The sequence below is a fragment of the Polypterus senegalus genome, chromosome 15 (assembly GCF_016835505.1).
Source record: "Polypterus senegalus isolate Bchr_013 chromosome 15, ASM1683550v1, whole genome shotgun sequence".
NCBI lineage: Eukaryota > Metazoa > Chordata > Cladistia > Polypteriformes > Polypteridae > Polypterus > Polypterus senegalus.
This window is the reverse complement of record NC_053168.1, coordinates 133,563,383-133,588,308: the sequence shown is the minus strand read 5'-3', so window position 1 is coordinate 133,588,308 and position 24,926 is coordinate 133,563,383. Positions and strand designations below refer to the sequence as shown.

At 38.2% G+C, this 24,926-nt stretch overlaps 1 protein-coding gene across 3 annotated transcripts in view; it reads right to left on the bottom strand.

The window, feature by feature from the left end:
* The window catches only part of LOC120515544 (zinc finger protein 236-like), a 170,054-nt gene that overhangs the window by 25,647 nt on the left and 119,481 nt on the right, over nt 1–24,926 (bottom strand). For 2 of the 3 annotated variants that reach the window (XM_039736606.1, XM_039736608.1), the window contains exons 21-23: nt 18,725–18,828; nt 11,796–12,167; nt 2,726–2,874 (exon numbers count right to left, since the gene is read on the bottom strand). In XM_039736606.1, coding sequence (XP_039592540.1) covers nt 2,726–2,874; nt 11,796–12,167; nt 18,725–18,828 — 625 coding nt within the window. The remainder of the gene's footprint in view (nt 1–2,725; nt 2,875–11,795; nt 12,168–18,724; nt 18,829–24,926) is intronic. The other variant, XM_039736607.1, reaches the window with a different exon arrangement.

The following is a 24,926-nucleotide window of genomic DNA, read 5'->3' as shown; positions in this document are numbered from 1 at the left end:
TTGTCTTTTCAGAGTCAGTTAAATCTCTTTTTTGGCCCGTTTTGCCTGAGGAAAACTAGCTGCCTAATAATTCTGCACACCTTGATATAGGGTGTTGATCTCCTTAGGCCACACCCTCCCTCATTACACAAATACACATCACCTGACGTGCTTAAATCCAATAAGCATTCAAGTTAATACAGCTTGGAGTTGGAATATACGCATTAAAAATGATGATATGGTCAAAATACTCACTTGCCTAATAATTGTGCACACAGTGTATATATATTATAAAATGTGTCACTTTTACAAGCAGTTGCATTTATATACTTAAAGACTTGGTGAAAAGGTGAATCGATTTCTAGGCCTCCTACTCTTGAGAACAGGAAGAAGAGCAGTCGCACACAACACTGAACCTAAACAGACCACCAATGGGGCACCTCCTCTGGTTCTAAGTCCTGCAAAAAGATGCAGCTTCTGGGTATTCTTTGTACATCATGTTAGGACACTAGAATGCAAATTTATTCAACATGTCTGTTCTTAACATTTATACTTTCTTACCCTTGCGGTAAATTGCACACAATATAAGCAACGCCATGAAATAATAACAACCAAACCCGTCCACAACTAAAACGTCATGCCGTACTGGAATCTGAAAATTCCAAATTCTAAAATACCTCAAAGATTTTGGGTAACAGATTGGGAACATCAAAGTCAAAGTGAACTTTATTGTCATCTCAACCATATACAAGTATACAGATAGACGAAATTGCGAAGCTCAGGGTCCACAGTGCAACAACATGATGTGCAAATAATAAATTAAAAATAGAATTATAAAATTAAAACACAAACAAGACAAGACATTGTGCAAAGATAGGACAAAGAAGTAGCAGCAATATCGATGTGTAAGATATGTAATGTAATAAATAAATAAATAATATATATAGATAATACAGAAAGTATTAGTGTATGATAATAGTTGTTTAAGACATGTTCAAACAATGACAGGTCAGAATGTTTTACAGCAGAAGGATATCAAGAGTGTCAAAATACTTAGAGGTCAGTATGAGATTTTCAGTTCTTCTCTACCTGCACACTCATATTTGCAGGACTCTGGTTTTCATGTATAAAAGTTCTGTTTTTAGTGGTGGTTGAGGCCGTGTGGAAGGTCCCAGGGGGCAGCCTGGTGTTAAGGAGTCTAACAGCTTGGGGGTAAAAACTCTCCTGCAGCCTCGCAGATTTGGCTTTGATGCTACAATATCTTCTCTTGGATGGCAGAAGTGTGAAAAGTCCATGTGAGGGTGTAAGGGGTCCTGCACAATGCTGCAGGCCTTGCGGACACTGCGTTTGTAAAATATGTCCTGTAATGAAGGGAGAGGCACCCCAATAATGCCTCTAGTTTAGTGGTGAATAATGTCTGTTTGCAGCAAACAATGGTGTCATCAATATACTTTTAATTAGCCACTATTTTTCATTCAACTGGAAAAAAATGTTGTACGCATGAACCCTACATTCTTTCCAAGTAAGCAATCCATAATACAACATATTCTGGTTCACAACTGGAGACAAGTGTGTTATTGATGATAGGTAGTACGGACAAAAGAGTTGTTAATGCTAGTTAGGGAAAAGATGTGCGGAGAAAGTGTTTCACATCACTACATGGTCCTGGGGGAGATGTGGCTGGTAAGCAGAGTAGCAGGCAATTCTATACTTTCAACTCAGTCTCTGGTAAGAAACTCCTAAAAGCTGACAGGTAATTCCTCATGTGTGCATCACATGGCTGTAAGAGCAAACTCTTGTGACTGGATAATAATTTACAAAAAAATCTAGTTTAATAAAACTGCTGCTGTATACCTCACACTTAAACTACTTCTAAATGGAGAGATTAAGATATACAACGAAAACTTGCACTTTTTATAAGCTCTGCATCATTAGGTCTACTATGGGGGGTGCAAGCTGATACTATGCTAGCAGTTTAGGTGAAAATGACTTTAAAATAATTATTCTATAATAACTGTAATTAAAAAATTACAAATATTACCATGCATTTTGGGTTTATTTTATTATGATGCTGTATTGAGTAAGCTAAACTGGGTGTTAAATAAGAACTAACACAGACCTAAGGGAGACCTAAAGCAGCAGAGAAATGAAAAGTGAAGTTTATTTGTGATCAATACTCTTGTTTTTTTGCCCCAGATATTTATTCAAATTGCATGTATGGATATCTATGACTGGTCTTTATTCAACCAGAAATTCAAAACATTGACAATAATTTTATTAACATTGGCTACTCATTTGTCAAACTGTGAAAAGTCTACACTTTTGTTATGCTTGTAACTGGCATTCTATGTTAAAAAATGTTTATTGATTTTATTCATTTACATAAAATGTGTAATTCTTTTTTTTAATAAAGTGAAAAAAAAGAATTAACACAGACACAATTATCATCTAAAATAATTAGGTTGATTTTTGAAGCTTCTAGATAACACAGTTTATTATCAAACCACAGAATCTATGAAAAGATATATTCAAAGATAAGCAGCACAGCACTGAGGAGTGAGACTATATTTTCAAATTCAATTCATATTTGTGGATAATACATAACAGGTGATATTCTAAGAACACAGGAATACTACAATAAGCAAAGTGCTACAGGTAAGATATGATTCAACTCTGAAGTGAGAACCAGCTTTAACAGATGTCAAATATGGCATACATTATTCTTCTATTTCATTGTCTAGTTTACCTGTAATGTTATGTTGTTAATATTTGTGGTGTCAATGCCTGAAATTTGGACATTTGGTCCCACCAGGTTAGTTGCCGTTAACTGCAGCTGAATTCCTTCCAATGTAGCTAAGCCAGCATCTGTAAGTGAAACGGTAAGATCACCACCTGCTAGGAGGAAAAGGAGAGAAAGAAAAGAAGGACAAAAATTAAGAAAAAATATTTTTAAACAAACATACTTTTTTTTTTTTTTAGTTTTGGGCTTTTTTCCTTATCATGACTTATGAGCTTAAACATGGGCCAATGCCTCTAGAAGGAGGATGGGAAAATACTTCCTGGACACAACAAGGGAAGATTTACAGAAAATTAGAGGAGAAGGGCATTTGAGTGTGGAAAGTTGACATTTTTAGGCTTTTCAGTGAATGTCATAACTATAGAGAAAAAAAACTCAAGTTCTGCCTAAATCAAAAGAAAATATACAGCTTCCCTAATGTTTTTATTTCTTGATTTATGTACAGATAATTATACAGTAAGAGGATATGTGAGTATGCCCTATGACAGAATCGCTGAGTAACTGACTTGTACGTTTTTAAATGTAAAATTGTCTGAATTATAGAATGTGAAAAGTGCTTTGGTGCGACACTCACCGTAATTAAAGCTACATACTGTAATATAGCACATCCTAAAGTGCAACTTTAGGCTGAAAAATCGTTTCTGCTTATTTCCTACAGAACTGAGCCAGAGATTTGGTTTTTTTTGTAAGTTTATTCAACCATGAAAAATGTTGCTGTAGCCAGCAAGCGAAGTGCTGAAATTGAGATGAAGTAAGGCCTGTTACTTCGAGTGACGGTAAACCACCCGGAAAAAAATAATAAAATTAGGCTTTTCTAAAACTAAAAGGAAGGTAGTTATTTAGAAGGGGTTGCGCAGTTCTGTGAGGGATCTGAACTGGTGAATCATAGACAGAGAGGACAGAGAGGACAATCTGGTTTGCCAAATGAGAACCTGCATGCTGGAGTGGACAGTAAATGAAAAGGAGACAGCCGTACATTCGCAGGAGTATGAGATAATGCAAGCGTGAGAAGTTGGGAAGGAAACAAGGTGAGGAGTGCTATGACGTGTATTTTTGTTGTTTAGGACAGTGTTTCCCAACCTCGGTCCTGAGGACGCCCTGTGGCTGCAGGTTTTTGTTCCAACCAGATTCCTAATCAGTGACAACACCTGACAGCACTGATCTCACTTAATTAGCTGGTATTATTTTTCTTTTATTCTACATTCAGAAAAGCACAGCAGCATGATTTTTACATTTATAAGACATTTAGAAATATTTCTGCTTTTGCTATAGACTTAAATGCTTAACTCTCTTTTGTTGATTTCATTATATTTTGCCCCTTCTCTGGGAAGTTTTTCCCCTTCATTGTATCTTATTAATGACAATTAAAAATTAGCAGAGCAGTGACCCAGGGAAACAACACTGAATCATCAAAGGCTGCAGCCTAGGGGTGTGGTCCTGGTCAAGACAATCTCCTGAACTCCAAACTGAATGTCAGAATGGGAAAGAAAGGTGATTTAAGCAATTTGGAGCGTGGCATGGTTGTTGGTGCCAGACGGGCCGGTCTGAGTATTTCACAATCTGCTCAGTTACTGGGATTTTCACGCACAACCATTTCTAGGGTTTACAAAGAAGGGTGTGAAAAGGGAAAAACATCCAGTATGCGGCAGTCCTGTGGGCGAAAATGCCTTGTTGATGCTAGAGGTCAGAGGAGAATGGGCCGACTGATTCAAGCTGATAGAAGAGCAACTTTGACTAAAATAACCACTTGTTACAACCGAGGTATGCAGCAAAGCATTTGCTCACCAAAATTGGACAGTCGAAGACTGGAAAAATGTTGCCTGGTCTGATGAGTCTCGATTTCTGTTGAGACATTCAAATGGTAGAGTCAGAATTTGCCGTAAACAGAATGAGAACATGGATCCATCATGCCTTGTTACCACTGTGCAGGCTGGTGGTGGTGGTGTAATGGTGTGGGGGATGTTTTCTTGGCACACTTTAGGCCCCTTAGTGCCAATTGGGCATCGTTTAAATGCCACGGGCTACCTGAGCATTGTTTCTGACCATGTCCATCCCTTCATGACCACCATGTACCCATCCTCTGATGGCTACTTCCAGCAGGATAATGCACCATGTCACAAAGCTCGAATCATTTCAAATTGGTTTCTTAAACATGACAATGAGTTCACTGTACTAAAATGGCCCCCACCGTCACCAGATCTCAACCCAATAGAGCATCTTTGGGATGTGGTGGAACGGGAGCTTCGTGCCCTGGATGTGCATCCCACAAATCTCCATCAACTGCAAGATGCTATCCTATAAATATGGGCCAACGTTTCTAAAGAATGCTTTCAGCACCTTGTTGAATCAATGCCACGTAGAATTAAGGCAGTTCTGAGGTTAAACACCGTATTAGTATGGTGTTCCTAATAATCCTTTAGGTGAGTGTATATATATATATATATATATATATATATATATATATATATATATATTGCTTGCCGGAAAAGGGTGGAATGCCCTCACAGGGTTGGGAGCAAGATCCTGCCCCAAGTGGAGGAGTTCAAATATCTCGGGGTCTTGTTCACAAGTGAGGAAAAAATGGATCAGGAGATCGACAGGCGGATCGGTGCGGCGTCCCCAGTGATGTGGGCTCTGCATCGGTCAGCTGTGGTGAAAAAGGAGCTGAGCCGTAAGGCAAAGCGCTCAATTTACCAGTCGATCTACGTACCTACCCTCATCTATGGCCATGAGCTATGGGTAGTGACCGAAACAACGAGATCGCGAATACAAGAGGCCGAAATGAGTTTCCTCCGCAGGAAGCTCATTCATCTGGGAGGGGCTTAGAGTAGAGCTGCTACTCCTCCGCATTGAGAGTAGTCAGATGAGGTGGCTCGGGCATTTGATCAGAATGCCTTTCTGGATGCCTCCCTGGTGAGGTGTTCAGGGCACGTCCAACCGGGATGAGGCCCAGGGGAAGACCCAGGACACGCTGGAGGGACTATGTCTCCCGGCTGGCCTGGGAACGCCTCGGGATTCCCCTGGAGGAGCTAGAATAAGTGGTCGGGGAGAGGGAAGTCTGGGCATCTCTGCTCAAGCTGCTGCCCCTGCGACCCGATCTCGGATAAGCAGAAGAGAATGGATGGATGGATGGATGGATGGAGATATATATATATATATTTTTTTTTTTACCAATCTTAGCTTTCTAATTTCTATACTGTTCCCAAAACATAGAACTTGACAAATAACACATCACATAACTAGCCCAGGAGTCTAATTAAAAACAGAAGCTGGCTAGAACAAAAACCTGCAGCCACAGTGTGCCCCCAGGACCGAGGTTGGGAAACATTGGTTTAGGAGGTGGTGTTCCCTAACACTCAGACAGTGGAGGAGTTTATTTAGGCCTACCAGTGTTGCCTAAACTCCAGTTTCATACAAAACAACAAACACGCACATGATAGGGTGGACCTTAGTGCTCAATATAATATTAATCATATACATTACTTTTCACAGTATTCAGCTTCGTACTCTTAAAAGTATTTATCAATGCTAAGCTAATTTGCTGTTCTCGTATTTCATATAAAAATAACTTAAGTTTTTGATAAGCTGAAAGGAAACCAAACTTTCTTAACATACTACTGCTTGCTGTTACATAATACTCATATCAAATAATGCATGTTATTTACTCAAACATTAAGTTTCTATATTAGGACCTGTATTTATTTTACTGATTTCTTGACTCTAGAATAACATTGTTGGGTCACAGTTAATTACTTTAAAAACAAACCTGGACTAGTCTGAATTGATTAAGGTTTTGTGAAAGTATGCGAGTGGCCTCAGATTTATGACACATAAGAATGAAGTCAAAGAATGACTTATAAAAATAAAGTAGGCAAAAAACACGGAAAGAGAGATGAATTGCCAGAATAAGGTTTTAGCTATATTACTGATGAATTAGGGATTCTAAAAACACATACACACACAGGCACACACAAAAGGTAAACGAGGTATGCACTGTAAAATAAATAAATAAATGTGCTATTTTATAATATATGGTTTGGTACATACATAAAAGAATTTAGGAATAACAGATATAGAATATCCAGAGAGTAAACTGATAAGCACTACCCAGGAGAACTGAGCTAAGTTTCAACTTATACTTAAGCTTAGTTACAGTAATTAATCTTAAAAAGCCTATAAATATGCATTTAAGTGTAACTAACTCTACAAATTTTTATAAGTACATAATGATCTAGGATCTGATATATGATTTATATTCCTGATGGCAAGGAATAAATAGCATTTTCAAACATACCAGTAAATACCTTTCCTTAGTGATTTTATACTTCTACTAAATTTGCCTTTTTAACAACTGAATACCACTTTATGATTTATCACTATGCTTTCAGGAAATCAAGAACACCTGTACTAGACTTAGCTAAGTGATTTATAGACAGACATTACTTCTACGGGGTAATCATTGATTACTTGATATTTATGATATACTGCACATCTTAAATGAAGGGAATTCTGTCAAAATGAGAAATGAATGGCTGAATACTTCTAGTCAAATTTTTCTTAAAGTAACCTGGTATAGTACTCTAATGATTAAATCAATTGTTTCAGAGAAATTTCATATTTATCCGTATATATTTTTTTATACCATCCATTACATATTGAGCACTGATACAAAATGTTTTACAAAAAATTGTAATTGCTATTTTATAAAGAACCCATTTCCAGGTGCAGTTAACCATTGCAGCGCATAGGCGACTAGTCCAAACACGAAACAAAAACTTAAAAGGATCAAATACATTCACTTTAAAGGTGAGCATGTGTCTGCGTATTTCTGAATATTGATTTAGAACATGATGACACTCATATCAAATACCTACGTATCCTTTAATTTTTTTATGGTGAAATTTCTGTGAGACATTACTGGAACATGTGACAGTCTCATTGCTGTATTACACGGTACCCTTTCACTCCGACATGTCAGAGAACAGGTATTTAGGTTTATTGAAAGCTAAAATTGCAAAATTATACCCAGTGGCTACTGAATTAGGTCATTATATCCAATACTAAATAGACCTTCCTTTAGCTTCTGGGGCAGCCTACATTTTTTAAGGCATTAATTCAACAAAGACCTGGAAACATTCAACAGAGATTTTGGTACATGCTGACTCAATAGCATCAAGCATGTGTTTTGTCAACATACCTTATCACAGTTATCCAACCCACTGTATCCTAACTACAGGGTCACGGGGGTCTGCTGGAGCCAATCCCAGCCAACACAGGGCGCAAGCCAGGAAACAAACACTGGGCATGATGCCAGCCCACCGCAGTCATCACAGTTAAATTCCCTTAATTTAAGTGTCTTGGCTACCCTAAATCTCAACCTCTTGAATAGGTCTGTATGTTATATATTGATTTACAGCTACATAATTGGCTGTTTGGAAGAGTAGGGTACTCATGTTAATAAGGTGGTGTACCTAATAATGTAGCCATCCAGTGTGCTTTTAGTGGTTCTTGAAAACATCACATATCCTTTTTTAAATTGGGTTATTTTTGTATGCATTGATAAACTAACTCTTTTTTGGATAAATGAGATACAAGATCCGTATATGGCCTGGTTTGGCACATGCGGAAAACTTCCAATAATGCAAACTAACAAAGAACACTTACTGTATGCTGTGGGAAGTGTGGCATGCTACTATTGCCATTGAAAATCATGGCTGTGTTTATTGAGGCTACTTTCTCAACTGACACAGCAACTTGTTTCGTTAACCAAATATCTAGCTATCAAAAAGAATGCAGTTCTGGAGACTATCTTCTACTTTCTAAAAATAAATTAATCAATGCTGGAAGGACCAAATGACAACTGATCTAACAGCAAATGTAAACACTGTAAATGCAGTGTAATTACATGGCTACTTATCGCCTACAATTTCATCTGATGGATATTAAGATTTCATAGCTTTATACTTCATGCTCTTAAATGCTCTGCTACACCACTACATACTTTACTGGGGCACTGACATTCATTTTAAATATTACTTACAATAGCTTGAAAATTTCAGCATAACCAAAATGTTACTTTTATGTGTAGGCACACAATTGTTTCCATATCCTGTGTATGGTTTATGCTGCATCACTGCTTTGTGCTAAACATCTATAGACACATTTTACATCCAGAGTACTCCCGATTTCCTACTACAATATATTTTCAGTAGGCTTTGCTACATTAATTATACTAGTCACTGAGAATGGAGACAAGAACTAGTAACGGTCTGCTGAAAAAGATGACAAAGAAAATAAGACACTTATTATAAAGCTAATTATTTCCTATAACCTTCAGGTATCATAAGCATGCTTCAGGAATAAAGAAGACTAACCACAGTCACTACATGCTGACTCAGAATGAAAGAGACAAGTGCAGTATGAAGCATACATCCATCCATTATCTAACCCGCTATATCCTAACTACAGGGTCACGGGGGTCTGCTGGAGCCAATCCCAGCCAACACAGGGCACAAGGCAGGAAATAAACCCCGGGCAGGGTACCATCCCACCACAGGGCACACACACTAGGGACAATTTAGGATGGCCAATGCACCTAACCTGCATGTCTTTGGACTGTGGGAGGAAACCCACACAGACACGGGGAGAACATGCAAACTCCATGCAGGGAGGACCCGGGAAGCAAACCCGGGTCTCCTAACTACGAGGCAGCAGTGCTACCCACTGTGCCACCGTGCTGCCCATGAAGCATACAGGTTGTGTCAAATTTAAAGATATTGTGCTCCAGGATGAAAGTAAAAGCAGCAGAATGGAAGTATCATTTACTTCAGTGGGATGGTAACTAATGTGATCTGTGAATGCAGCATATTAGGCAACCTGATTAGTTGACATCTATGCAGACATCACTTTGGGGTGTGCTGAGAAACAGAAAAGACTGTAGGAGAGTACTGAGAAAATTGTCAGAGCCGGCCTTAGGGCGAAGTGAACGAAGCAACCGCTTCGGGCCCACTGCGCCCAAGGTATTTTTTTTTCCTGTGATGCGACGCTGCTGCGGAGGGCCCAATGGAGCAACAGACTCCTTCACTCCAACCTCTATTAATAATTTTTTTATATATATATAATTCACGGGCAACATATTCCATCACCTAATTGCTCCACGTGGACATCTCCACTCAGCACTCCAATCTTCATTACGCTTCACTCAGGCCAGCGCGCCTGTTGCCACCTCCACGGCTCATCTGTGCCTCTGTCCTCAGTAGGCGGCCACTTATGCTTCAGTCAGGGCCGCTCCACCGCACTGCATTCTTGACAGAGCATAAAAGGGGCCCTTCTCTTCGTAAAGCCATCACTCACCTTCTTATCAATATATTTCCATTTTGTTAGAAAGAACGTCTTGTAGATAGTAGTTAGGCCTTGCCGAATTTTCACAGTTTGAAATTATTGTATTCTAAATGTCTTCAGTTCCACCAACAAAGAAATATAAATCAGGTGCTCAAAAACGTAAAGAAAAAGCAGCAAAAGATGAATTCTTCGCTACCCAAAAATATAAAAAAATATAAAAAAGCAAAAAAAAAATAGTGCTTGGACTAGCTATTTACCTCCACGTGCTGCCTGGTAGAAACAGCAAAAGCTGGCTAAAATGTAGCTTTATCTGTTAATGTATCGTCACTAAAGACATTTATGCGGGCCCACTCCGACCTCCATCACTCATACCCTTCACTCAGGGCCTGCGCAGTCTGCGCTGACAGCCTGCAAATTTGGCTCCTGTCAGTGTGTTACGGTTACGGTTGTCAGTGTCAAACGGAAATCGTCAAAAAGTGATGGTTGTAGATGCCGGGAAAACGCATTTCTGCAGCTCAGAATGCAGGAAATCGCTTGGCGGCCGAAGCTCTGCCCCGGACCCCCTAGCTGCAGGTTTACTTTGGGCCCGAAATTGTCTAGGGCCGGCTCTGGGATTGTGTGTTTTAATGTTATAAAAAAGTTATATTCATTCTAATAAAAATTACGGTACTTGTGTACTAACAGATGGCACGGAAAGCTAGTACCCTTTTCTTATAAAATCAGATTTTCGTTTTTAACATTAGGCAATCAAAAGGGACATTAACTTTAGGGACCTATAGGCAACTATGCTCCACCCCCACAAAATTTAAGGTTAGTATTTGTGGTTGGGGTTGGCCAATCTAATAATTTAAACTCCAAAAATTAAGCAACAGGGGCGCCTCCCCCACGGAGCCCAACACTAGAATTGGTAGGAACTGCCATCCGTTTAGTATACAAGTACCAAAATTACTATACATATTTAAACTGTACATTTGTGTTTAATCAACTTTACAACCCCTATCTGTATACCAAATCCAAAGGAAACTCTAGAGGAGTGCTGAAGCAGGTTCAGTAATAAGCAACTATAAAGGGTAACCTAAGAGAAAAGCAGAAAGTGATATAAAATGGCAGAGTGGTGACTCTGAGGCTAAGGATCTGTGTTGGTATCTGGAAGGTTGCCGGTTCAAATCTTATTACTGCTGTAAAGGATCCCACTTCGTTGGGCCCTTGTGCAATACCCTTAACCTGAAAATTGCTCCAGGGGGGCTGTACAATGACTGACCCTGACCCTCTAACCTCCATAGGTCATGAGAAAAGACAATTTCCCCTTGAGGATTGATAAAGTATATCAGATAAAAATAAAAGAAGGTTTTTGCTATTATTAATATTATTATTATTATTATTATGAAAATGAAGTTAGCAAGCAAAGAAAAACGGAAATATCACTGAGCAATACATTAAAATCATTTTGCGATTGTAAAAGAATTGTGTAGCTGTATTCCTGAATTAACATGAAAGCTGAAATCATGAAATCATATCAGTTGTTTAATTGTTTACCATTTATACACTATAACATAAAACTGTTATTTTTTGGTCTAATTGAAAAATGTTAATCAATTTAATACATAAAGTAAACCAATTGCACAAATCTAAGGGTTTTATTAAAAAAGTAAGTATATACTTTTCAGAATGGACTTACCTGACATAGAAGCAGGAAGAATGGCTTGTCCAACAATGCCTTGTTGTAGCAAATTTTGCTCAAATTGACTGGTAAGAACAGGGTTGCTTGTAATAAACACACTGGGATCACCATGCGATGGATTAAGCAGGCTAACGGGTGGGAGAGCCTCAGTGTGTTGCCGTTCCACAGGTTTCTTGCTCTTCTTAGGCTCAGAAGATGGCTTGTAGTGGCACTGTATGTGTGTCTTCCGATGTCCAGATGTTCTAAATCGCAGTTCACAGAAGGGACATTTGAATGGTTTTGAGCCTGTGTGCAACCGCATGTGGACTTTCAAGCTGCCTTTCGTTGAAAACGATGTGTTGCACATATGGCAGCTGAAAAGTTTTTGGCCTAGTGCAAAAATAAACAAACTGAAAGTTATCTTGGTATAGAACATGCATTAAATATCGAGTACAGATGAAAACAAAAATGTAAAAAACACTGATGCACATGTACATATCATAGAATTGGCATATAAAGTTATAAGATGACCCTACGACAGAATAAGGAGGTTTGGAATATTGACAGGCAGATGTAAGATTATTTAACACATGTGAGTGAGAGAAAATTAATTTTTAAAACCTGAGGAGGATTGTAATCTTATGTAATTACTTAAAAATGCCATTTATTCCAGTAGACTGAACTTATAGAACTTTAATGCAAATAAGATAAGGTATATAAATATCGAAGGCTGGCTAAGACACAGTACAAATGAATTCTTTTTTTTAAAATCTCCTATACCTATACTTCAAACATTCGGTGCTGTGAAGTATTTATGCCATGGACTACGCGATGTAACTAACTTGTAGCCATAAAGGATGATGCAGGATGAATGACTTTCCTATAAATTTGCTAGCTCAGATTTGGTGAGTGAAGCTCTTCAAATTAATTTAAATGTCATGATGCAACTTCAGGTCACAGAAAAGAAAACTTACCAAAAAGAATGACTTTACGCAAAACATGCTGATTTCCAGAAAGGCCACATTCTTGCCAGTGTTTTATTGTTATGTCATTAAAATTAGATCTACATTCATGCTATACAATCAGTCTACACAGACCTTCATGATTACCCAACTTCTTTTTCACACAACAAAGGCAAAAATGCTGAACAAAAATGATGGAAGGACGCTCATTAAATATTACATCGCTAAAGTGATATGAAGGAAAAAATAAAGTTTAAATTTATATCTACCTGAAGCCCAGGTTTACAATATGAAAATTGTACCAAAAACTTCCACTTCAACAATTTGTTCTTAAATTTTTAAAATCTACATTTCACAATGTACAACATCAAAACATTTGTTCTGAACTGAATTTATAAACTACAGAGATATTTACTCTCCACACAAAAAGAAAAAATATACAAACACATACTGTAAATATCAGCTGGAGATCCACAAAGGGAGAAAATGAATCACGTTTCATAAAGTAGTTTTTATTCCTGAGCTTTCAGCCCCTGCCAGGGGCCTTCATTAGAGGATAATGCTTAGACTTACAAGAATCAAAGACAATATATAGAAACAATTACATGTAAGGGGGGGCTAAGTCAGTGTGATTAGGGCTGGGGGTTATTGGTTGTAAATAAATTATATACACATATATATATATATATATATATATATATATATACACACATATATATATATATACATATATATATATATATATATATATATATATATATATATATATATATATATATACATATATATATATATATATATATATATATATATACATACACACTAGCTGTGTAAACCCATACCGTAAAAAGCATGGGGTCTTAGAAATTATTGAAATCATCAAAAAAAAATTGAAATGTAGAGATGTCACGTAATTGAAAGGAACTACTCTGGACGTCTCTGTTCTTGGAGGTTTCGATTTGCCGATGTGTTTGCATCGTTTGTGCGTTGGCGGCTAAGCGACTGTCTTTCTTTGGAGGTTTTGTTTTGCCGACATGCTCGCCTCGCTTGTGTATTAGTAGTGGGAGGAAAAGTAAAACGGATACTGTTCTGTGTTTTGTCAGCGGCTAAGTGACTTTGTTTTTCTTCTGAGGTTTCGTTTTGCTGACGTGCTGGCCCCGCTTGTGTTATTAGCGGCTAAGTGAGTTTTATGTTTCCTCAGAGGAGAAGCTCTTATCCCGACTTCACCTCTTACTTCTGGGCCGGACAGACACACACACTTCCACGCGTAGATGCTTATATACAAGATACCAGGTCTGCGAAAGTTAAAGCTTTCATTTTTGTAATTAATGTGACCCATTTAACGCGTGAAAACATATTGTCGTATCCAGGTCCAGCAACAAGGCAGACACCTCAGGCAGTGCTTTGGTCAGGGCGGCATTTAAATTTTATTTATTTTTTTTTTAAACATTGCGGAATAATGATACAAATAAGTGTGCACCTAAAGAAATACATATACATCCAGTATCCATATTTATATATTACCTTTATTATAAGGTCATTTTAAGGTTTGATTTTAAAGCTGTCATACTTTGACAAATTAGGATAATTTGCTAGGGCAACATTTCTGTTTAGGATAAGAATGGCACATTTCGATGATTTGGGGAAAAAAGAGAACACGTTTTAACATTTTCTTTCTTTTCTTTTTTTTTTTTTTTTAAAAAAAAGGAGGAACAAAGCCTCCAGCTTGACTGTGAAAACTAATTTTATCAGCAGTCTGGCATCTCGGTTGGTAGAGTGCACCCAGCAGACACATTTTTTTAAAAATAAAATTATAATAAAAGATGAAAGATAACTATATTACAGTGCATAGTTTTTGTATCAAAAATATAAAGTCAGACTAAGTATATTATTGTGTTGCAACATCAATTACAACTAAAACTGATTTCTTTTCTTTCAAATGTTAGCTGCAAATCACATTTTGAGGAAGGCAGATTTTAACAACTTCTAATGTATCCTAATTTAAAAAAGATGTTAGCATTTTACATTAATACTATTTAGTTACATCTCCTTCTTGAAGAAGTTTACTTTTTCTTATGTAATTATAATACAGTAATTTCTGATTAGAACTTGATGGTGTGGGTTGGCACTATATTTTAGCAAACTAACAATGTTTATTGTGAGTTCTGAATTGGAAACACTGTTTATTGCATCCCACATTCAATTCAGTTCTGTTATGACTTGAAAGAAATAGGGCATACAGTAAATTCAGCTACAAACACCACTGGTCCAGAATGACAGTAGAGGATACATACTGAATGTATGACAGTGGACAGTCTGAAAAAAAGGCATTTTTAATGTTCATTCAAAAAGAATACTTGCATCCCACTCGCTCTCCCTTTCCACTCTCACACCCTACCTCTGCCACAGGTCATTAAATCAAATATTCCCATTTTTAAGACCGATTGTTTTACAGAAGCATTTTTCCCCCAGATCCACCCCTGGTTTCCTTACTTATGCATACTTCTTGTCTGCAGCTCTCTTTTGCAAATAAGTTGACACTTTACCCACCAGGTACTTTCTATGGTAACAAGAGCCACTGCATCAAAAATGCCTCTCCAACAATAGAGTCACATTTGTTCCCGCTGAAAAATTAAATTCAACATTACTTAATGGGGCTGCTCTCTTTCCAAGTTAATTTATATTTTAAAAAAGCAAATACCAAGGAATCCATATAACAGAAAGTGAAAGACAGCTTGTGGGAGCCCATTAAGATAAAAGGCATTACTAAACCAACTGTGAAACTTTTAATATGATTTTAATGACCTTTTTGTGTTCTTTCACAGGTGCTCAGGAACACCTTTTAAACTAAAAAATAAAGAAACAATGCTCACTCTCAAACATGGGCAGCATTAAATGACTGAATACGTTTTTAAAAGTCTTTTCTCATCTTCACTGACTGGCTGCTTTTCACACCCAATATATTGCTTTACTCTTTAATGTCCTCCGGCTTCTGTGTTAGCCAGGTCAACCATCAGTGTGACAGAGGTGCATACCTTGGGGACTTGCTCACAAACAGGCCTTAGCATAGTCAAGAAAAAAATCTATATAAATAATTCACTAAGGCAAGACACCCATTGAAAGCACACCGGAAGGGGCGTGGATTCACTAACCGCCGACAAGTAAGACACCTATGGCGCACGCAAGAAGGAGCCACGCCGGAGGTGAATCACCATATGCAGCATGTAAAATGGTTTGCGAGGGGTATCCCATGGGATCCTTAAAACAATCCTTTACAGCTGACGTTAAAACACAATGAAATAAGCAGTCTTTAAAAACCGAGTTTTTGGTTACGACGCACGACCGCGTACACCATAGCAAACTGTTTTACACGCTACATACAGCAATTCGCATCCGCGACAAACATGCGTCTTCTTAGATGCTCCTGCAGGAACATGGAAAGTCTACGTGAGTCACAGGTGCATCTGGACTGTGCAAAGACGATAACGACTCAAGTGACGAGTTGGAGGTGGGCACATGAGCGGTGCCGGTCTGCCAGTTTTCAGTCACGGACGATTGTGTGTTGGTTCGTTCCGTGCATTGTTACAATGTTGCTTTTCTTGCTGATTTATTACATTACCGATTTTTCAAATGTTCATTTTGTCCCTGTGCTTAAAAAATCATTAAAAAACCGGCCTGATCATGCGGCGTGCGGTTGGCTAGTACTTAATAAAACTAGTCTAAGGTTTTAACGACTGGCACTCACAGCATCCTGTTAGGCAGCACCTATCCTCACCCTACTTGGATCCTCAAGATTATAAACAAAGGCAATCAAACCAATATAAAAAGCTTTTAAAAGAAAAACATGAGTGGGTAGGGCACAAAGAGAACAGCTTTATAATAGGTTACTTTTATGAGGTTGCACATTTGATGTGTTACTGGGCCACAAAAGAGAAAAATACAAAATGGATGGTCATTCAAAACGAGGCCCAAGTAGTGCAGCAAACGGATAAATGAAAAATGAAATCAAAATACAGTATTTTGCCAAAAATTATTTCTGACATTTGCAGTTGATGAAAAATAATAATTTGAACAAGCTGTACATACCATAATTGAGACTAATGAGACTGGCCTTAAAGATACTCAAAAAATGGCTAAAATCTCTGCCTCTAGCAGAATAGCTGTAAACTGCAAAACCTTGTTATGTGGAGTTCCATAACACCAACAAAGATGTGAAAAACGAGCTGGAAAACGACGAGACCACTACAGGAGATAATAAGACGTACCAAACAATGGCAAAAGAGAACGAACGATTCCTTATACGGTCTTTTGTTTTATTTGGTGCAAATATGCAAACCTAAAACATTGAATTACATATTACATTTTTGCCATGAATTGACACAGACCTTTTAAAAATGTTTAATAGTTATCTATTAACTGTACTATTGGAAAAAAGTTGATTTCCCACGGATGTGATATTGCACTCATCAATTTGTTCGTTACATTCACTAATTTACATGCACTAATTTAGTAAAAAAAGTAAAGTGAAGTTGACCAGTTACAAAGTTTTGGTGTTTTTTTTTCTTCTTCAGTGCCTGTACCTAACTTATTATCAGCATATGTGCTGTTCAAAATGTGGAAATATACACATGTGCCTAGCAGGGGTAGTGAGGTGGTTTTTTTTTTTAGTTTTGACACCCTTGGGCCTTTGGGAGTCTTAATGTAGCCTTTGATTTCTATTATTTACTAGCAGATTACCCAGTGGCTTCACTCACTGAGTGGAAGGGAAAAATCTGTGGCTCTCATGAGGCAACGGCATTAATGACCCAATTCTATGATAGATTTGCCCCCGCATTTTAAATGTCGGCCAGACTCCTCGGTAGCAGCCATAGTGCCAAACGATGTCATCTGAAAACACGAATTTTATTTCCTAATGTTCTGTAGAAAATGAGTTGAATGTGGATTTGCGCCAGAAGTAAGACACAACAACGGTTCAGGTGGATGGCTTAAAGGTGTTAATTTAACCTTCTCGTCTGAATAACACATCCCACGTGATTCAAATTTAACCCTCTGTGCTTAGCGGTACTTACACATGATGTCCATTTCTCCTATTGTAACTTTTGGATGTAGGCAATAATCTTTTTCAATGTTGTAATTCAAACCCTCCATATACAGACCCTGACGCCTGTGTGACGTGGTAGCCTGTGAATACTGCATCCGTCGAATTCGATTTTGTTCAGCACGTTGTTCGGGTGTTTGTGAGGCCCTCAATTGTGATTGTGGTATAGGTTGATCAGTGAGCCTGTGAGCCTGCGAGCCTTCTTTCTCGATCTGCTTCTGTCTCACTTTTTCTGTGTAACCTGACTGTTGTGGTCATTTCTGTTTCAAACGCGAGTGCGTGAGTGCATTATAATATGTTCTGTAGTCATAAGTAATTTCCGTTTCAAACGCAAAAAGAATTTTATATATATATAGATTAGTCAAAATAATCTTTACCTTTTTTTTTTTTTTGTGAATGCACACTGATTCTCTCTATCAAATATTTATGTTATCTTTTTGAAATGAAATACAGAAAATACCAAACAACTGTTTTATGAATTAAATTTTAACTTTGTCTAATTAAGTACATTAATGCAAGAGTAAAGTCCTTGCATGTTTCAAAGCATGAATTTATGGCTCAAAAACTTGTACATTATTATACCTGACCATAAACAACATATTTCTTTATTCACATTACTTTTGGACCACAATGCATTTGCATTACTGGCCTAAACAGATGCATATTTCAGAGTTTAGTAATAATAGATTTAGAAGCACATTAGTCACAAGGTGCTTTAGAGGTTAAGCTGTTGAAGCACATTACTAGAGTAAGTGTGATGGAAATGCTGACAGGAAATGTCACAAGGGCCTACATTGTATCATTTAGTACACAAAGAATTAGTGGTGTACTAGCTAAAGAACAAGTACACTTGAATTTTATTTGCAAGATAAAGTGTTCATACTAACCTGAATGTGTCTTGACATGGCAGTCCAGAGTGGATTTAACAGTGAAGCTTTTCCCACATTCGTCACATTTGTATGGCTTTTCTCCTGTGTGGATGCGAACATGCCTAAAGGGGAATAAAAAAAATTGTGTGCAGCATTATGACCCTGTCAATTAATCAAATAGTTCCAAATTAATGAAATAAGTCATCGGTAATGAAAATATGAATAGAGCATATCATCCATTATCTAAACCTGCTTATCCGGAGCAGGGCTGCGAGGACGCTAGAGCCTGTACCAGCAAGCACCGTGTGCATGCCATCGCAGGGTGAACAGGAGCACACTCAATGGGCCAATTCGGCAATGCCAATCCACCTAACATGTATGTCTTTAACTGTAGAAAGAAACAAACACACCTGAAGGAAACCCACTTGCATACAGGAAAAATATGCAACCTCCATTCAGAGAGCATACAGGACTTGAACGCTTGTCAACTTGTTGTAAGGCAGTAGCGCTACCACTGGGCCACCTGTAAATCTTTATATTTATACATAAATACATATAAATTTGCATTCATCATATACAAAAAGCATTAGTTTTGCCAAGATTGCACAAACAGGCCAAGTTAAAAATGTAAAAATTAGTGGTAATTATCTTGGTTCTACAGGTCACTGTGTCTCATACAAAGAAACATTAAGAGGGAGAAGGATGGCAGAAGACAACTGATGAAACACAATAAGGAAGAAAACTATTAACTACAATCACAAGTAATTTATGCGAGTTCAGTTTACTGAATTTGATAAGAACATTTCAGAAATTTAGATCATTCATGTAAATGGAAGGAATACTAAAATTTACAAATATGGGCTTTTAAGGTTAACAGGGTCATTACTGTCACAGTGAAATCCTATTTACATATGCTAATCAATACGTAACATGCTTATTATTTCATGTATGTATTGATACATGATCTTTTAACGTGATTAAAACATGCACTGCATCAGTCTTTATATTTCAGCTGAAATAGTCATCCCGTTGTGTTAAGAAAAACTGCAGTTCAGTTTAACCTTTGTTGGATGAACAGAATGTAGTCGATCATCTACACTCACCTAAAGGATTATTAGGACCACCATACTAATATGCTGTTTGACCCCCTTTCGCCTTCAGAACTGCCTTAATTTTACGTGGCATTGATTCAACAAGGTGCTGAAAGCATTCTTTAGAAATGTTGGCCCATATTGATAGGATAGCATCTTGCAGTTGATGGAGATTTGTGGGATGCACATCCTGGGCACGAAGCTCCCATTCCACCACATCCCAAAGATGCTCTATTGGGTTGAGATCTGGTGACTGTGGGGGCCATTTTAGTACAATGAACTCATTGTCATGTTCAAGAAACCAATTTGAAATGATTCGAGCTTTGTGACATGGTGCATTATCCTGCTGGAAGTAGCCATCAGAGGATGGGTACATGGTGGTCATGAAGGGATGGACATGGTCAGAAACAATGCTCAGGTAGCCCTTCGTATTTAAACGATGCCCAGTTGGCACTAAGGGGCCTAAAGTGTGCCAAGAAAACATCCCCCACACCATTACACCACCACCACCAACCTGCACAGTGGTAAAAAGGCATGATGGATCCATGTTCTCATTCTGTTTACGCCAAATTCTACCATTTGAATGTCTCAACAGAAATCGAGACTCATCAGACCAGGCAAAATTTTTCCAGTCTTCAACTGTCCAATTTTGGTGAGCTCATGCAAATTGTAGCCTCTTTTTCCTATTTGTAGTGGAGATGAGTGGTACCCGGTGGGGTCTTCTGCTGTTGTAGCCCATCCGCCTCAAGGTTGTGCATGTTGTGGCTTCACAAATGCTTTGCTGCATATCTCGGTTGTAACGAGTGGTTATTTCAATCAAAGTTGCTCTTCTATCAGCTTGAATCAGTCGGCCCATTCTCCTCTGACCTCTAGCATCAACAAGGCATTTTTGCCCACAGGACAGCCACATACTGGATGTTTTTCCCTTTTCACACCATTCCTTGTAAACCCATAGAAATGGTTGTGCGTGAAAATCCCAGTAACTGAGCAGATTGTGAAATACTCAGACCGGCCCGTCTGGCACCAACAACCATGCCACGCTCAAAATTGCTTAAATCACCTTTCTTTCCCATTCTGACATTCAGTTTGGAGTTCAGGAGATTGTCTTGACCAGGATCACACCCCTAAATGCATTGAAGCAACTGCCATGTGATTGGTTGATTAGATAATTGCATTAATGAGAAATTGAACAGGTGTTCCTAATAATCCTTTAGGTGAGTGTATATTAAATTTTCACTGTATGTGCATGTGGTAACATTATTGCTATCACTATACTGTATACTACATGAAACAAAAAAAATTAAAGAAAGTGTTTTTAAACATTATAGTACAATTAAGATAAGCAAATTCAATTAAGAAAAATTCAGAGATGACACACACTCTATTCATAGCTTTGGGCTGAAACTGAGTAAAATAGACGTTTACCACAAAGTACATTTGGTGTTTTTAAACTGGGCTGTTTGTTATTAGACTTACCAAGTTTATTTGCACACAACATAACACTGTACTTTGTTGTTAGGTTTTTCATTTCCATCCATCCATTATCCAACCTACTATATCCTAACTACAGGGTCATAGGGGTCTGCTGGAGCCAATCCCAGCCAACACAGGGCGCAAGGCAGGAAACAAACCCCGGGCAGGGTGCCAGCCCACTGCAGGGCACGCGCACACACACCAAGCACACACTAGGGACAATCGTTTTGACAAGAAATATTAGTTGAAATTGTTTGACTTTTAATTTGCTCAATTTACCTTTTAATCCTACAACCAAAAATAGCTATATAATACAAAGGGGTTTAAACGCAGTGCAAGGTAAGTGTTTTCAAAGGGTAAAATGTTTTAAGCATGGAAAAGGAAGCAAACTCATGGGATGCAGAAAGCAAGGAAGGAATTATTTGGTATGCAGCAACACAGCACTTGTGTGTGACTCAGCCTTTTAGACTCTGTTAATCATGATCTGCTAAAATATTTATTTATTTTTTTGCTGTTGGATAAGACGCTATTAATATATATAATTCACATTACCTTTTGAGAACTAGTGATGTTAACTGTAGGATTCACACTTTTACCATCCTATTACTTCCATCTTATCATTTGCTAATGGACCTATTTTCACATTGGTATTTATTAGTATAGTACTGAAGCTTTGCCATTAGCAATATTAATGGAAAAAAATAGATTTGTTCATGCTGGAAGAAGGCAAAATAGCTTTTCAATTACAGCTCAATACACATTAAAGAAACTGTATTCGCATAATTACCTGACATCAAATCAAGTATCCCCCCTTTAAACCATTCTTTCTCTTCCCTGACATTCATAAATTGTCATAACTACAAAACCTTTTTTCTAACCTAAAGTATATCCATTGTTTGTCCTTCCAGACATTAAATACGTATATAAAGCATTTTCATTCTCTCTAAGGCACACAATCCTAATGCCCTTCTGACTGAATTGAAAAAGAGGCCCTGAGCTACACTGCTAAGGTGAATTTTCTTGGGGAATTAGGCTTTTAAATGAGAATGACACGTTTGCTGGTATGACAGATATATGAGGGCACAAAATAAAAAAAGGAAGACAGGAAGAACTTAAATAGTAACCGCATTCCCAAAAGTTGCATGTGTAGGCTGCAAAAACAAAATTAGCAACTTAAATGTCACTGATGTAAGTACCAATATTATATGGTAAGCATTTATATGCTGAAATATCTACAGAGAGGGAAAGAGACATAAGAGCAAGGATGAACAATATTTAGATAATAAAATGATGTTCTAATCCACATACACTCACCTAAAGGATTATTAGGAACACCATACTAATACGGTTTTTGACCCCCTTTCGCCTTCAGAACTGCCTTAATTCTACGTGGCATTGATTCAACAAGGTGCTGAAAGCATTCTTTAGAAATGTTGGCCCATATTGATAGGATAGCATCTTGCAGTTGATGGAGATTTGTGGGATGCACATCCAGGGCACGAAGCTCCCGTTCCACCACATCCCAAAGATGCTCTATTGGGTTGAGATCTGGTGACTGTGGGGGCCATTTTAGTACAGTGAACTCATTGTCATGTTCAAGAAACCAATTTGAAATGATTCGAGCTTTGTGACATGGTGCATTATCCTGCTGGAAGTAGCCATCAGAGGATGGGTACATGGTGGTCATGAAGGGATAGACATGGTCAGAAACAATGCTCAGGTAGCCCGTGGCATTTAAACGATGCCCATTTGGCACTAAGGGGCCAAGAAAACATCCCCCACACCATTACACCACCACCACCAGCCTGCACAGTGGTAACAAGGCATGATGGATCCATGTTCTCATTCTGTTTACGCCAAATTCTGACAACCATCTGAATGTCTCAACAGAAATCGAGACTCATCAGACCAGGCAACATTTTTCCAGTCTTCAACTGTCCAATTTTGGTGAGCTCGTGCAAATTGTAGCCTCTTTTTCTTATTTGTAGTGGAGATGAGTGGTACCCGGTGGGGTCTTCTGCTGTTGTAGCCCATCTGCCTCAAGGTTGTGCATGTTGTGGCTTCACAAATACTTTGCTGCATACCTCGGTTGTAACGAGTGGTTATTTCAGTCAAAGTTGCTCTTCTATCAGCCTGAATCCCATTCTCCTCTGACCTCTAGCATCAACAAGGCATTTTCGCCCACAGGACTGCCGCATACTGGATGTTTTTCCCTTTTCACACCATTCTTTGTAAACCCTAGAAATGATTGTGCGTGAAAATCCCAGTAACTGAGCAGATTGTGAAATACTCAGACCGGCCCGTCTGGCACCAACAACCATGCCACGCTCAAAATTGCTTAAATCACCTTTCTGTCCCATTCTGACATTCAGTTTGGAGTTCAGGAGATTGTCTTGACCAGGACCACACCCCTAAATGCATTGAAGCAACTGCCATGTGATTGGTTGATTAGATAATTGCAGTAATGAGAAATTGAACAGGTGTTCCTAATAATCCTTTAGGTGAGTGTATATACTAAGGTTCTCATCTGAAACCAAGCAAAGACGTATTGTACAAATTAAATATGCAGTACTATGTATTTATATCAACTACTGCATTGTCTATTGCTTACTCAGTTTAGTGGACAGCATACAGTGAAGTAAATAAGTATTTGATTTCCTACTGAATTTATAAGTTTGCTCACTTACAAAGAAATGAACAGTCTCTAATTTCATGGTACTCTTATTTTAATTGAGAGAGATATCAACCAAAAATCCCGAAAAAACACATTACATAAAAGTTATAAATTGATTTGCATGTCATTGAGTGAAATAAGCATTTGATCCTCTACAACCCATCCAGAATTCTGGCTCCCACAGATTGGCACACAGATTACAATCAATCAACAGGCCAAGATGTTCACTGGCAAACTTAAGACAGACCTGTACATGTGCCTTCTTGAGTAGGGGGACCATGCAGGCGCTGCAAAATTTCAATCCATTACAGCGTAGTTCGTTACCAGTGATGTTCATGGTGACTGTGGTCTGAACTGCCTTCAGATCATTAACAAGCTCCTCCCGTGTAGTTTTGGGCTGATCTCTCACCTTTCTCATGATCATCCTCACCCCATGAGGAAAGATCTTGCATGGAGTTCCAGACCGAGGGTGATTGATGGTCATTTTATATTTCTTCCATTTCCAAATAATCGCACCAACAGTTGACATCTTCTCATCAAGCTTCTTGCTGATGGTCTTGTAGCCCATTCCAGCCTTGTGCAGGTCTACAATCTTGTCCCTGATGTCCTTTGACAGCTCTTTGGTTTTGCCCAAGGTGGTGGAGAGGTAGGAACGGAAGAAATTGATTCTGTGAACAGGTGTGATTTATACACATAACGAGTTGAGACCAGGAGTATCTGCAAAGTCTGGCTAGGTTGTAGGGGATCAAATACTTATTTCTCTCAATGTCATGCAAATCAATTTATAACTTTTATGTAATGTGTTTTTTCTGGATTTTTGGTTGATATTCTGTCTCTCTCCATTAAAACGAAACTACCATTACAATTACAGACTGTTCATTTCCTTGTAAGTGGGCAAACTTACATATTCAGCAGGGGATCAAATACTTATTTTCCCCATTGTACTAACTGAACAATTTTTAATATGGCATCTTTGACAGCT